At 43.2% G+C, this 15948-nt stretch overlaps 2 protein-coding genes across 20 annotated transcripts in view; one reads left to right on the forward strand and one right to left on the reverse strand.

Annotated features, from left to right (window-relative positions):
• The window catches only part of Galnt11 (polypeptide N-acetylgalactosaminyltransferase 11), a 31759-nt gene extending 24960 nt beyond the window's left edge, over positions 1-6799 (forward strand). For 4 of the 5 annotated variants that reach the window (XM_052719481.1, XM_052719480.1, XM_052719478.1 and 1 more), the window contains 4 exons: positions 2692-2910; positions 4111-4215; positions 5880-6017; positions 6143-6799. In XM_052719481.1, coding sequence (XP_052575441.1) covers positions 2692-2910; positions 4111-4215; positions 5880-6017; positions 6143-6274 — 594 coding nt within the window. In that variant the 3' untranslated portion in view covers positions 6275-6799. The remainder of the gene's footprint in view (positions 1-2691; positions 2911-4110; positions 4216-5879; positions 6018-6142) is intronic. The other variant, XM_052719482.1, reaches the window with a different exon arrangement.
• Positions 6800-12687: 5888 nt separating this feature from the next.
• The window catches only part of Kmt2c (lysine methyltransferase 2C), a 230470-nt gene continuing 227209 nt past the window's right edge, over positions 12688-15948 (reverse strand). For all 15 annotated transcript variants that reach the window (XM_052719471.1, XM_052719463.1, XM_052719473.1 and 12 more), the window contains one exon: positions 12688-14656. In XM_052719471.1, coding sequence (XP_052575431.1) covers positions 14564-14656 — 93 coding nt within the window. In that variant the 3' untranslated portion in view covers positions 12688-14563. The remainder of the gene's footprint in view (positions 14657-15948) is intronic.

Consider the following 15948-nt stretch of genomic DNA (forward strand, 5'->3'; position numbering starts at 1 on the left):
TCTTAGGAAAATGCTGCTGTGATTATTTGTGTGCAGTTGCTACTGTCATTGAAATGGGTTGGTCTCGAACTCCATCCTTGTGCCTTCCTGCTCTGGGATTACTGGCATGCGTGCACTAGCGTGCCTGGCGAAGTACCTGAGCTCTTATTTTGGAGACAAAAGATGGATAAGAGGATGTACAGTAATTGCAACCCTGTGACGTAAAGGGAAATGGCAGCAGATGCCCAGGCTGTGAAGTGCTGAGGAGGGAGCTGGGAGCAGACAAGGGCTCATAGCATGCCAAGGTTCTGTTTGTCTCTATCCCTCTCCTAACTCAGAGCTCTGGGGATCAGCTCCTTGTGAATTGTTATCATCTGCGTGTGGCAGAGATCCCACAGTGTGGCTTGCTGACCTCTCGGTTCTGGCCACCCACTCAGGTTTGCAGGGTCTCACTCATTTCCATAGTCAGATGAATACAGACACTTAATGCACTTGCTGTGTAGACACTGCATGCCTGAGCGAAGAAGCACCAGCTGCTTTCCTGTAAGAACTCCATTGAAGAGACAGCAATCACCTAGTCGGAAGGCTTGTCAGTAGTCATGTGACCGCTTCATGTGGAGTACAGTCATGTGAGCTGAGTGCTGAACTACACTGTTCTCCATGGGCCCTTGCATATGACACTGAACAGCTTCTCCAAGTGAGCCAGGGCTTGTAAGTGATAAAACTCAACTCTTTAACAGCAGGGCTTGCTATCCCAGGCCTTTAATCCCAGGAGAGGCAGCTGGTGTTTCAAGGCCAGTCTTGTGAGTTCCAGGCCAGCCAGGGATACACAGTGAGACCCTGTCTCAAAAACAAAACAAAGCCGGGCGGTGGTGGCGCACACCTTTAATCCCAGCACTCGGGAGGCAGAGGCAGGCGGATCTCTGTGAGTTTGAGGCCAGCCTGGTCTCCAAAGTGAATTCCAGGAAAGGCGCAAAGCTACACAGAGAAACCCTGTCTCGAAAAAAACCAAAAAAAAAAAAAAAAAAAAAAAAAAAAACCAAAAACCAAAAACAAAACCCCCCATCATTATGAGCTTGAAAGTGTGCCACTATGTAGCTTTTCGGATGAAATCATAAATTATTTTATTGTATAGTGAAGTGTGTCAGCATGTTGAAGAACTGCACAGCCATAGACCAGTGTTTTTCAAGTAAGTAGTACATGTTATAAAAGCCTTGCATGTGTAAAAAGAACATTCCAAGAGGAAGCAAGAGCAAATGGGAATCTCACTGGTATGATTTCTTATTTTCTATCATAATTAAAATATCAAAGTTACTGAGTTATAGGCTAGACATGCTGCTGTGTAGTGGTCCCAGCACTGGGGAGGCTGAGGCAGGACTGTTAATTAGAGGCCATTCTGGGCTGTGTGCTTATACTGTATCAGAAAATTACAAATAATTTATTATATTAAATATTTAATACAAGAATAGCCATAATTATTTGTAATAGCTTTGAAAATACTCCTTGTGTTTGAACTACATTTTTTCATGAGGTATTTTAAAGCAGTGAGATGGCTGAGTGGTAAATATGCTTGCTGCACAGGTCTAGCAATCAGCTTGATCCAGAATCCCACCCAAAAGTGGAAAGAGAATCAACCCCATAGAGTTGCCCTCTGACTGCCACAAATGCATCAAGGCACGCACCCCCACCATGTATCAGGGTAAATGTACATATGAGCCACATAAGAAAAGATGAGTTTCTAGACAGTGGTGGTGGTGGCACACACTTTCAATCTCAGCACTCAGGAGGCAGAGGTAGGTGGTCCTCTGTGAGTTTGAGGCCAGCCTGGTCTACAAAGCGAGGTTAGGACAGCCAGAGCCACACAGAGAAGTTTCCTGTCTTAAAAAAAAAAAAAAAAAAAGGTTTTACTAATGAATTAAAAAAATTAAAACTGTTGGTTTTTTGTTTTTGTTAGTAATACTGTTTCTAAGATAGGGTCTTACCATGTAGTCTTGACTGGCCTGGAGCTGCTACATAGACTGGGCTGGTTTTGGACTCAAAGATCTGCCTACCTCTGTGTCTTTAGTGCTGAGATTAAAGGTGTGTGCAGCCATGTCTGGGTCAGTTTTAATTTTAACATGGTTGGTATCCATGGAATCCTGGATCTTCAGCTCATGTTGAGAATAATAGAGGTCAGAGTTTGAGTCACTCATCTCACACATAATCTATTGTCTTAGTGTTCTTTTGCTGTGAAGAGACATCATGACCAAAGCAACTTCTATAAAGGAAAACATTTAGTTGTTTAAATTAAAACAGTTCAGAGGATTGGTCCATTATCAGGGCGGGAAGCAAGGCAGCATGCAGGCAGACATGGTGCTGGAGAAGAAGCTGAGGGTCCTACATCTTCTTGCAATAGGAAGTCAACTGAGACACTGGTGTCTTGAGCCCACCTCCACAGTGACACACCTGCTCCAACAAGGCCTCACTTCCTAATAGTACCACTCCCCTGGGGGGCCATTTTCTTTCAGACTACTATATCCACTGAGTTAGATTTTCCTCCAATTTGTCCTCTGTGAAATCAAATATATCTTGAGTTTGTTATGGTTAGTGACAGGCATGTGGAAAGTTCCTGTTGATATTTTGACATTAAGAAAACACAAGACTGTGTTTTCCTCCAAGAATGTGTAATATATTTCCAGCAGCAAATTCCATTTTTCTTTCTTTTAAACTTAGGAGCAGTATTTTTCCTTAAGACCTGATTTGAAGACCAAGAGTTTTGGAAATATCAGTGAGCGTGTTGAATTGAGGAAGAAATTGGGCTGTCAATCATTCAAGTGGTATTTGGACAATATTTACCCTGAGATGCAGATACCTGGCCCGAACGCCAAACCTCAGCAGCCCATCTTCATCAACAGAGGGCCCAAGCGCCCCAGGGTCCTTCTGCGTGGACGGGTGAGGCAGCAGCAGTCCTATCTGAGGGTTCCACTGGGAGGGGCAGAGCAGGAAAGTTTTCTGAGGTCCTGTGATAAATCTAGATTTAGCTCAGATTTAATTTCATTTTTGAGGGGATTTCTCTCTTCTCTAGTAGAAAAGCTTACAAATTTTAATGTGTTTGCTGTTTACACCCAGGTCAAGATCCTGTACTTACTGCCTTGAAAGTGACAGTTAAGTTGGTGGGACATGCAGTGAGATTTCACACTCAACGCACTGGCAGTCTTCAGAGCTTAGCAGAGGGCACACTGTGGACCCTTTCTAATTGCACTTAAGGCTTAGGGGCCTGCTGTCCTGAGCTCTGAGTAATTTCTAAAACTGGCATTCTGGAGGCTGGGGAGATGGCTCAGCTGATAAAGCACTGTGCAGCTCAGTGTGAGGATTGGAGTTTGGAGCCTCAGAACCCATGCAGACACTGGGCAGTTGTGGGGGTCCACTTATAATTCCAATGCTTGGGAGGCAGAGCCTGGATCATTAGAGTAAGTCCAGTGAGCTTTGGGTTTATTTGGTAGACCTTGCACCTCAGTGAACAAGGGGGAAAGCTTGCACAAGCATGCACCCCCCCTCCCCCACCCGTGCAAACACACACACAGACAGAAAGCTGGTGTTCTTGTGGGTTTCCCTCTTTAAATTCCTAAGGCCCATCTTCCAACTTTTCTATTTCAGAATTGAGCCTAGTACTTTCCTCCCTGTTTACTTTATAAAACCCCAAACAACCATCATGATGTTTATTTGGTGTTTTTCTTAAGTAAAAAGAGATATTTTGTGCCTATATAGTTGAAATCCCTTCCAGCATAATTCTTGATCTTGGTATCACTGTTGGAAGGTCTTGGTGGTTCTGTATATCCAAGTCAGCATATACATAGTATACTTAAAAAAACACAAAACTGAAAAAAAAAATGTCTAAACAGGGTTTTGCTATGTAGCCCAGGCTGGCTGGCCTCAATTTCATGATCTGCCTGCTTCAGCTCCATGAGTGCTTTGGTTACAGTCCTAAGTCACCATGCCTGGCTTTATTTCCTGGCTTCCTCTTAGCTCCTGGGTTCTTATTTGGGACTGTGGAACAGCATTTCCACTCCAGGCACACATCCCCCAGGCACCAAGATGTCTGCATGGAAGTCCTCAAGAACACGGTTTTGTTTTGGTTTGTTTTTTTTGCAGCTCTACCATTTGCAGACCAACAAATGTCTGGTAGCCCAGGGCCGCTCCAGCCAGAAAGGAGGCCTGGTGCTGCTTAAGGCCTGTGATTACAGAGACCCAACTCAGGTGGGTGATGCCGCCCAGTGCATAGGCACTCTGGGGAAGGAAGCACATGTGGGCAGACTGTGGACATGAGGTGTTTAGTGCTGTGACTTTTCTTAAGTTGTAGGTTACAGATGACTTTAGAGACCATTTGAAACAACTGCTTCTGTCTTCTCCGTGTTCCTCTGCCTCTGGTCATTGCTTGTCAGTTGTAAGACCTTCGTGCTTTTTACTGTGGTGTAGGGAGTGGTCTTCTTCAAACCTGAAGTCCTCAGTAGATGAACCAGAGTCAGATTTTCCTCCCCAGTTTTTACATCTCATTAAAGGACACCTCAACAGAGTTCATTGCATCCACTCTATTTTAGGTAGTCTTTTCCATATTAAAAATGTAAGCAGATAACATTTCAGTTTGTCACTGTCATTTCAGGATTACTTATATGACACCATAGCCTAACAGTGAGTGATTTCAACTCACAGCTGTCAGGACTGGTCTGCGTTGATTGTACTCCATTTTGGCGATCACACAGGAATGGAAAAAAATACCTGGGCCTTTTGATAAATAGAATGTATACTTGCACATTTCTAGAATATGCTGCCTTAAAACATCGATTTATTACCTGAGTGGGCACACATGGAGGTCAGAGGACATGCTGCCGCAGTCAGCTCTCCTCTCTGATCACAGGGGACAGGAATGGCACTTAGGTCATCAGGCTTGGCAGCAGGCCGTTCCTGCACTGGCCCATTCAATGGCTTTAAATGTACCGAGTTGTGGCCATGCAGGATTACACTGATACTATAGCTACTTAAAGTATAGTAAACAGTCCAGTTCCTCAGTCGCACTGGTTTCTCAAGTGGTCAGTGCAGGGTCTGCCACACAACAGCCCAGGATTCAAGCAGGGCTTTCTAGTACCTGTGGGAGAGTGTCTCAGTACATCTGTACTCATCCTATTTGAGGCTTGGGCCAGAACCCAAGATTATTTGCATTCACACCCAAGGGAAACCCTGCTTCAGGGTGGCCCAGGTGAAATCTGCCATCTCACAGCAGACATCCTGGAATTGGGGTGTGATATTCTGTAGAAGGGCTGGAACAGCTTATGCACGTCGTCACCCAGCAGATGAGGACTGTGGTAAATAATCAGCTTTATGTGCACTTGCCCACACCTCTTGTGGCTCCTTGGAGCTTTACAGGTCTGTGAATTAAGAGAATTCTGTCACCAAACCCTAAAACTGAAAATGATTTACAATGACATGATCACTTGAATTAGTTAAATTAGTGTACCATTGTCTGGGTTTCTCCTGGATAACACTGTGTTAAGTTGGCTGAGAGGAGAGGCTTTGCTTTGGAAGGCTTTGTCCATGGTTGATGTTCACCTTGCCACAGCAACCATGGTGGGAGCAAATGACAGGAAGTCCCTTCTACCACCTGTCCAGGAATGAAAGGGAGAAGAGGACAGTATACCTCAGTCCCCTTCAAGGACACTCCCTAGTAAACCAGAGACATCTCTTTAGGCCTCCCTCATCTCCCAGTTCACTCTTTCAGATTGTTGAGGAAGTGCTCTGACCAGTGTGTCTGCTGTGGAGACCATAGAGAGCGCATTGTGAAGTGTTATTCAGGCCTTCTTTCCAGTACTTAAGATAACACTTGTTTTTTAAAACCCTTTTCTTTTTTCTTTTTTTTTTGTCACTAGATCTGGATTTATAATGAAGAGCATGAATTGATTTTAAACAACCTCCTTTGCCTTGACATGTCAGAAACCCGCTCTTCAGACCCACCCCGACTCATGAAGTGCCATGGGTCAGGAGGATCTCAGCAGTGGACCTTTGGGGTGAGCAGCTTGACATAAACATGGGCTCTAACTAGCCCTGATTCTTCTACATCTTTCCTGCATGCTGCAAGAATGTTTGTTTTAAAATAAAAGCAGGTCCTTTTTTTCTTGCCTTTTTTTTCCAGAAGAACAATCGGCTGTACCAAGTGTCTGTTGGACAGTGCCTGAGAGTGGTGGACCTGATGGATCAGAAGGGCTCTGTTGGCATGGCAATATGTGATGGCTCTGCCTCCCAACAGTGGCGCCTAGAAGGTTAAGATGGAGACAACATAATTCACCAGGTTTTGTCACACCTGCCATAAATCATGGTGCTTTATGAAGGATGCTGCTGACCCCAACAGACAAGACCCCTGGTGGAAGGTGACCATCACAGGAAAAGAAGGTGCTTCACTGGGACTTGGGTTATTTCTGAGCTGCTGCTAAGGCATTCTTGTTTATCCAGGGAAAACAGAAAATAATAATTCTAAAAAGTTGGGTCTATTAGTACAAACCCAGGAAGCAGACATTTCTATTTATTTATGCTTCTCTTGGAGATGGAATGGTTTCTTTCTAATCAGGAACTTGTCACAGTTTCCTTTCATAGAGGACTTCATAGGAGATTTTTTTCTACTATCATTTGTTTAATGTTCCTAATAGATTTTAAAACTAGTTGAATGCATATTACTTTTAGCTTCAGAAGGTATCATGTATATTCCAGAGGCATTTAACTATTATAAATTATTTTGATGACTTAATAGGCTGTCTACATTAAATAAAGGATCTTTTTGATCATTTGACTAGGATTTATGCCTATTCCATCTTCTGTGGTCTGGATGACCTGGGAATATGATGGGAAATACTTCATGAATGGGCTGATAACCCATTAAGCTAGACGGCAGTTGCTAACTTCAGGAAGTGGCAGTTCCTTAGCTTGCCTGAGTGAATTTGAATACAACAGTTTGCCTGTGAAACTCTCTTCTAAGAAGAAGTATCTCAGCTATATAAAGAATTCATAAAAGTCTGCAAATACTCAAGCACGAAAATACGAGGTGATTCCCCCGCCCCAGATTTCTATTTCTTAGGTATAATCTCATATTGCAGACGCTTGGTGATGTTATCTTAAAGCACAAAGCCATTTAAACCAAGTATTTTACCTGTCAGACTTCAAAGACTAGGAAGTAAAAGGCTGTGAGTGAATTTAAACCCAGCAAGAGCAATGACCACGTTAAATCCTATTACCTAAGGTTTCCTTTAGAAGGTTAGACTGGATAAGAATGCAAGACCTACAATGCAGGCTACCTACAAGAAGCTCACTATAAAAATGAACAGAAGGGCAGACATTATAGTGAATGAACTTTATCCACCCATCTGATAGTAGCTGTTAACATAAGGTAGAGTAGATTTCTACTAGGGGTAGGAAGAGAGTTCTTTCCCTATGACAAAAACGAAGTAATCCCAAACACTTATACAGCTAATAGCTTCTAAATACATGCTGCCCAAAACTAGAAACTTGTCAAGTATATCTCTCTACAGTTATAGTGAGACATTCCAGCATGCCTTCCAAAACCTGATAGACACACAGGACACTGACACCTTGACAATACATAGTACTGCTAACACCAGAACTCATGTTCTCATGTACACATGACCATATGTCAGGTAGACTACAGTCCAAGGTGTCAGATAAAAATCAACTATAATACCTTCAAACAGTTTGAAACTGATTCACTTTGTCTTTGTGGGTCAAAGACAAAATTAAAATGTTGTTTTAAAATGTCCAAAGATGAAAACAGCAGAATGTGTATGCTACCAAATTACTTAGAAATTTTATAAGTACTAGTCACCTGTAATAGAGATTAATTTCTTAGGGAATCCTACCTTAGACGGGAAAAAAGTAAATTGAAGCTCAAGGCAGAAGTAAATATGAACTGTCAGAAGAGAAATGAAATAGGAGCCAACAGAAGAAAGACTTGAGGCATCAGCAAGAATGGGGACCAGCCCAGTGAAGAGGAACTCATTTGTTGGGGCCATAGCAGAGTACAGCTCTGCAGAGGCGGGTGGTCTTAGAAACCAGACTATTCCTTGCTCTTCAGCCAAGGGACTCAAACTGTCCACCCAGAAGGCTGCACTCAGACGTTCACAGCAGCCTTTATTTATTGCCCAAACTGGAAAAAAGTGGCAAAAACAGTTTGGTATAGGATATGATAAAAGCTCAACAAAAACTAGGGAGAGCCGCTCTGAGAATGGAGATGAGAGAGCTAGAAGGAACACTGGCCTGTCGCCGGACTCTCAGCGGGGGAGAACAGTACAGCATGTCTACCAAAGGGCTTCGTGAGGCGCTCAGGAAATTCGGAAAACCACGTACGGGCCCCAAGACCTTGAGGTTCCCCGGCATCTGATCGATTCCTTGCTCGCACGCTGTTTCTTTGAGGCACACGCTTAATGAGTGCCATCGTAAAGATGACTTGAATTTGAAATGAGGTTGTACATCTCGGGATGTTTATCTGTTTAGAATTCTGGACCCCCGGGCTATTTGTTGCTCTGTACAAGGTACCAACCATCATTACCTCTGATGGTACAATTTTAATCTGCACAAAAGTGTTGGTGGAAGGATGGGGAGAGCTAGAAGTGGAAGGAAAATTCCTCAAAGTATATTGATAGGTAACCTCATTTGATGTGAAAGTAATCTTGTGCAAAAGGAAAGGATACTGTACTATCTCATATAGTCAACTTAGGAGCCTTATGCTCAGGACCCTACCCAGGGCAGTCCAGCAAGAAGACAAGCATGGACTTGGGAAATGAAGCAAAAGTATCTTCATTTGCAGAATATGACCAAGTATGCAGAAAAAATCATAGAAAGTCTCCAAAAATACTCCACAGACTGTTCCTGGACACAGTGATCCATGACTTGTCAATCTCACAGAAGCAGAAATGCATACCCATGCATTTTGTATTTGCAAATAAAGTATTCAGGCCAGACAGCATGGTAGTGCAGAGGCAGGTGGATCTCTGTGAGTTCACCACCAGCCTGTCTGTCTACATAGTAAGTTTCAGGCTAGCCAGGGTTATATAATGACACACACACACACCCCCTTTGCAAAAACCAACCAACCAACCAACCAAATATGTAGTATTCAATGCATTACTTGATATAACCAACACATTATAGAATGGGCTTGCTCTGTTCAGGAATTTTGCCTAAAAGGCTAGGTGTATTAAATGCACTTTCAAGAGGGCTTATCCCGACATGGCTCCATCGTCAGTCAAAGAGCATCTGCACGTTACAGACTTTATGTAAGCCACAAAAAAGGGGAGCATAAGTGCATGCTGTACATATGTGCAGCACAGTTGGAGACTGAAGTGGGGGGGGCACTGTGGCTACAGTTTGCAACAGCACTAAAAGTATGGGACACAGAACAGACTAAGGCTAATATGGCATGTTCTGGGGGTGCAAAACTATTCTTCATCAAAGCTCCAGATGGCCTTTTTAGGTGATAAAATAATTTGAAAAGACAGAATTCTGGAGGACTTACACCAATTCAAGATCACTGTGCTACTGACTTAAGGGCAAGGAACCGACTATAAGAAAAAACAGGCCAGTGTGGCTAAGTGACAGTCAAGGAGCTAGTTCAATGCCTGAAGGAAACTGAAAGTCTACACTTGCTCCAGGGATTCCCCCTCGACCTTCCATACACTGAGAAGACACACAGACCTCTGCACTCACCTGCCTTTTACATGAGTCCTGGGACTGAACACTAGGCCTCATGCCTGTACGCCAAGCACTTTACCTGCTGAACCATCTCCCTAACTCCAAATCTGCACATTTTACTAGAAGAACTGCCTATATCTGAACAAAACTGAACCTTAATTCTCTCCATCCTTGACTGAACACAAATTTATTTCAGGACAGATACAGATCTGAACAAACCATGAAAAATAAAGCTTTTGGTGAAAAATGCAGAGTATCTTCAAGATTTCAGTGTAGGCAAAGACTTGCCAAATAACACACTAACCTTAAACTATTAACACAATGGGACTTAATCAGAATTAAGCACCTGTTCAAGACAGAATGAGAAAATGAAAAAGCCTGAGACTTGTATTCCGTCTCCAGTGTTTTACAATGCACAAAAGAACTGATTGAACACTTAAGGTGGGAGGGGTGTATATACACAGTTAATCCTATGAAAAGTTGCTCAATGACACAGCCATTGATGAAATGCAATCCAACCACATCAGATGCCATTTTACATGCATTAACATAAATGGAAATACATGGAAATGTGAGATGTGGAGATGGGTGGAGACGGCAACAAAGGCTGCAGAGTATGTCTTACTTAGGTCTCCTCACCAATACCCACAGGAGCCAGAGCAACTAGTACATAATGTGACAAGACAAACTAGCTCATTAAAGGAAAGAATTTGACAAGCAGTTAACTTCTTCACTGAGTACACTGGTGGAGCCATTCCCCTTATGGCTAGAATGTAAGACAGATGCAGATTGAGCTCTCACAGTCTTAAATTTTCTACCACCTTCCAAGTAACACCAGGGTAGACTAGGGCCTCCTACACATGGAGTCCAAACCACAGCAGGCAGAAGCTCTCTTCAGACTAGGTCATGGGGACTGAAGGACAGCATTCCTGAGAGAGAAGCCCTCATGTCATCCAGAATTCGTCCTGGAGCCTAGGAGCAGATTGGTAGGGTTGCTTTGAAGAAAACAAGTCTTGGTATGAGGCTTCCATGGGGCCACTGAGTGTGAGCACATTGCCAGCCTCCTGTGTGTCAATCTTGGAAGCAATGCTTGGTAAATGGTCACCATACTGGGGTGATTTGTAAGAGCAGAAAGGAGAAAGCAGAGGAGAGCTAGGGATGGTGTGTGTGTTGGGGGGGGACTGAATGGCTTGGGAGTTTGTGAGTAAAGCTAGGCATATATCCCAAGAGGAATTTAAGACTGTGCAGTTGGTAAAGGGTCCATCGAGGAAAAGGAAGCAGAGTACTTACTTTATTTTTGTGGCTAGAATGAAACTGGGTTGGAAGAATTCTCTAGAAAGCAGCATTCAAAACGTGAGCCCTGTTCTTCAGAACAGAGAAACTTCAAAACCCAAACCAAGAGCACTGCACAAGGAGATGCAGACACCTGTGCAGCCAGCCACTCTAGGGAGACCTCTGCACACCACGTACAAGCTTAACAATCAAGACTAGACAGCAGACAGGGCTGGCAATAGACCAGAGGACTAGAGGAGGAAGTCAGGTTCCATTTCATTAGGGAAGTCTCAAGGCACCTTTAGTAGTGACAGGTGACATTTTTCAGCATGGTGCTAGGCTCCCCCATCCATGGCAGGCCACTGGCTTGGGTATCCAGAGCACACAGAAAGAAGCAATGTTAGTCTGCTCACTTGGTAGGGAACCACTCTGCTTGGCATCTGTCTGGGGTCCTTGGTATGCAGCAAAAACTTTTAGTTTGTTGGATGAGGGGGGCTCAACTCAGGAAAGCAGGGTGGTCCATAAACAAGGGTTAGAGACAAGTTTAAAGGAACAGTGGTCAACACTGTCACTTAGTATAAGGAACTGAAGAACGTAAAGTGAAACTGTTGTTATAGAGACAGCTCTGTGATGCTGGGCCCACTGTGCCCCAAAATGTTTGCATTCGGTACATGGTGCCAAGTGTGTAGCCAAAGAATTACAAGTAGCTGATGCATTTGACCAGCCTGGGCCAGCATGGAGCTGAGGTCTTGAGACTGCACCTGTGACTTAGGACTCACCGTGAGGGTTCAGAGTTGGAACCCAAGTGGCCATGGAGAACACCAGTGCTGCCCAGTGGCCCGATGCTGCCACTGTACACTGTCTTCTGCAGTCTCCTACACACACCCTTTCCTATTCTCACCGCCCCTGGAACAGTGTTCAGATGACTTATCTGATGGTTAAGACTGTCTTGATGAGGCTGTGAGGTGCCAGCATCACTCTAATAAACACAAAGGCATGTCCTTTCCTCAGAAACCTGATGCTCAATGTGTTTGTAGGCAGAAAGGAGAGATGGCATCAAGCTCTGAACCCACCAGATAGGAAAAGAGGGGGCAACTGGGAATTTGGATTCTTAGTAGCATCTTCATTCCTGAGAGATGGTCTTCTTCATGTACATATGGCCTACACTGGCCTTAAACTCTCAATCCCCATGCTTCACGTGGGATTTAAGGCATGTACCACGATATCTGCCTCTTAGTAGCTACATTAAGTTAAATATTAAGTCCATTCATTATGATAGGTCTCTACTACACAGAGTAAAACCTAAAAGTAGCTTGAAGAAAAGAAAATGAAACAAAACCAAAAGTTGTCTAGGTGCCTAGCACACACCTGCAATCCTGACTTCTCAGGAGACTGAGGAGGAAAGGGGGTGATGGCTGCTTGAGCTTGGGCAGCACAGTGAGATGAGACTTCATCTCCGAGACACACCCATAAACAAATAAATAAGAACAGGCTTTAAACAAGCCAATAAGCATGAAGAGTGATCTTTAATCTGCTGTGCTGTGCATCTAACACAAGTTCTCTTCCTTATTTGACCAAGAGAGGGGAGGAGCCCACAGCCAGGAGCATGGCTAAAATTACATCTGATCATCTAGACTCTAGCAATTCTGACAGACAGCAGCAGAACCAAACTCCAAACATGACCACAGCCCACACAGCACACAAGGCAGATTCTATAGATGTAAAATATTTTATTTGTAAATGGTGATCTTCTAAATCTGTGTCCACAAATTCCAAAACCCATAACACTCTGTATACTTCAAAAAATTCAATTTTTTCCAACATTAGATACTATTATACAGAACAGAAAACAACGAAAACCCGGTAGGACAAATACTGGTAGGATGTCAGAATATTGTACAAGAGAAGAAAAATATTCAAGAAACAAATTTCATACAGCTATTTATCAAGAGAAAAATATATACAATTGATTTATTCTGTAAGATAAAAATACATCATGCCATATACATTACAAGCTGAGAGCCGCGTCACTGAATGTACACACAGCTCACAGTCCACTCAAATTGTGCACACAAAAACTTCATTTTATACTTAGCCTGTGAAGTGTCAGTACCAGAATTTTAAGTACAAAATAAAAAGCTAACCTGGTTCAAATGCTGATTAAGTTTCTACAAGCAAACACAAAACAGTGTTTTTTTTTATTAAAGAAATGTAAACAAACAGTTCATACAAACACATTTTTAAAATTACGTCTTCGAAAAACCCTATTGCCGGAGTCCTGCAGCTGGGAGCATAATCACATCTCTCACTCACTCTCGCTCTCTTTTTTTTCTTTTTCAAATTTTTATGTTAAATAGAAGGCTAAGGAGTTGGGTTAGGTCCCTGCTACATGACTCTATTATGTTTACATAATTCTGTGTGGTCGGAAACGAAGTTCTAATCAAAACTACTTTTGCTGAAGAAAAAAATTCAGCCTCCATTTGGGTGTGTGTTTAAGCCGTTATTCACAGTTATCACAAATTGTAAGCACAAAAAAACCTGACTGAAGAAGTAGGGATGCAACAATATAATATGAAACATTAGTTTAAATCACCAACAGCTATAAAAGTTGTAGTTGTAGCACACGCGCTGCTCTGTCAGAAGTTAGGTGTAGAAAACAAGCACTAAGAGACAGTTTCCAAAAAGCCCAGACACACCAGGGCAGAATTTTGGTTATTACATAATTATAATGGCATATTTAATAACACAAAATTATATTGTAACATCCCTACCACGGTTATAAGCACCCGAGCTGCTGCAGCGCCTGGTAGCATTTGGTCAATAACTATTTTTATACTGTTTTTCTCAAAATATTTACATATTTGTACAAAGTAACAGGGTTTGTTAGTTCTGCAGGTAACAGCAGCAGCTTGGCTTTCTTCTAACTTTTATTTAAAAATAGCTTCATTCACTTATTCAATAATAAATACAAAAAGTTTCTCTTATTTTACAGAAATCAAAAACTACAATAAACTGACTCATGGAATCAAGTATTCAAATGTATTTAGTGCAAGTTATTATCCCTTAGCTCTATCCCTAAGGAAGTCATCTCAGTACATTCCTTGATCAGTGGTGTCCACTTAGTTAAACTCAGGGCCTGCCCCTGTCAGTAAGGTGTGGCCAGCACTCTGGACAGCCCCCTTCGCTGGTGATTTCAGTCTTACATTCATAGGAAGGCCCCCACCCTGGGGCAGGGCAGCCGCCGGCTCTTTGCCCCAGTAAAAGTTTCTCCTTAGTGAGACTAACAAAACAAAACAAAACAAAACCCACCCACAAGGAAACAAAAGGAGGGAAAGAAAAGAAAAAGAAAAAAAAAAGTGCTGGACCATTCTGTGACTCTGCTGACCTCAGTGCACAGCAAGGCAGCCTTGGCTGGCTTCCTCTGTGCTGTGCTTCCTTCAGACAAAGGCCGAGGAACCAGAGCTTCCAGAAGCTGTTTTTCAAAAAGTCAGAAAACAAAAATATCTTTCTGTCTGTAAAATCCAATGAAGTGTTGAGTCGCCTCTTCCTAGGGACGAGCCGCCCGCTGAGATAGCAAGGAATGCATTCAGTTCATCCATTTCCGGCAATTCACCGCTCCACAGTGACATGGAATCTTGTGCTGGTCATCTTCAAAGTCAAACTTATAATCATAGCAGAGCTGCCCATGGCAAAGACACTGTGTGAGACAGGGCAGTGCCCACTTCCATCTCCCTCATATTTCAAAACCAGTAAGCAAAACAAACATAAGCCAAAGCAAGACTGGGTTTGTTGAGGTCCCATGGAACCTTGCAGGAGGGTGGGGTACCACAAAGGAAGTTGAGCTAGAAGTGCCATACATCAACAGGAAGTAGATTTGTGGGATATGCTGAGTTTCTATGTCTTCTCATAGTGTTCTCTCCACCACTTTGGACAAGAGGAGGACCAATATCCCTCAAACCATAGAAGGCTCTCCTACTTTGGATAGAGATGAACTTGTCCTTGTCAACATCATGGCTTTCCTCTTTTCCTCATGTGGATGGAAGCCTCTGAAGAAGCCACCTTGAAGGTCCTACAGACTTACTAGCTGACTAGAATTTGCCACTATGGAGAGAAGGAACATTGCAGATCTACCATAAAAATGATCTGGGGCTATGTCCAATCCCCTTCATTGCCTTTACTACCAACATCTGTACCTGGTCTAACATCTTTGTGACTATGACATAACAGTTTAGAATGTGAATGTTAACTTCCACCATCCCAAACCTATCTTCAGATAGCATCTAAAACCTACCAACACCTCATGTCTCACCAATTAATGCACTGATTGAGCATTTTCTTTTGTCCTGTGATGACAAAGTCAATGCCATCTTTTCCACAGTGGAACACGATGGAGTTCAGGGTATCCTGAATCTGTTTTCCAACCATGGGCACTTGTATTTGGCTCAGGATAAGCTAGTGTTCCCCTCAGAGAAAGAGCTGTTTTGGATCAACATTCAAAGTCTATAGAATTCTTACTCAAATTCCAGGCCAACCAACTGGGTGGGAAGCAGTATGACTCCCACCAAATAAGCTTTATACCCTTGCCTCCTCCATCCCATAAAGCCATAAAGCCAAGTGAGTGGCCAGGCACAGTAAATCTCTTGGGTCTTTCCTAACTCAGACATCAGACATTATCTGGAAGACAAGATAGGAAGGAAGAAAATTGCACCTGCAGAGCAGCTGTGCTGAGAAAAGAAGCTATGCCTTTTCTTAGGTGTTTGCTGAGTTCTTCCCCCCATGGAAGGAGACGATATATCTCCATTTTACGGAAAACAGGCTTGGCAAAGCTAGAGGGTGTGTACAAGATGACACAAAGAGGAGAGTCACTAGGCTGGGTTCTGCAGGGCCTGTCCTGGAGCGGTGTGTCCTGGGTCCTGGCACCAGGATGCTCTTACACGCCTGTTACTGTGAACTGTACAGTGAGCCTTAACC

The sequence above is a fragment of the Peromyscus californicus genome, unplaced genomic scaffold (assembly GCF_007827085.1).
Source record: "Peromyscus californicus insignis strain IS unplaced genomic scaffold, ASM782708v3 Scaffold_6__1_contigs__length_162567912, whole genome shotgun sequence".
Classification (NCBI taxonomy): Eukaryota; Metazoa; Chordata; class Mammalia; order Rodentia; family Cricetidae; genus Peromyscus; species Peromyscus californicus.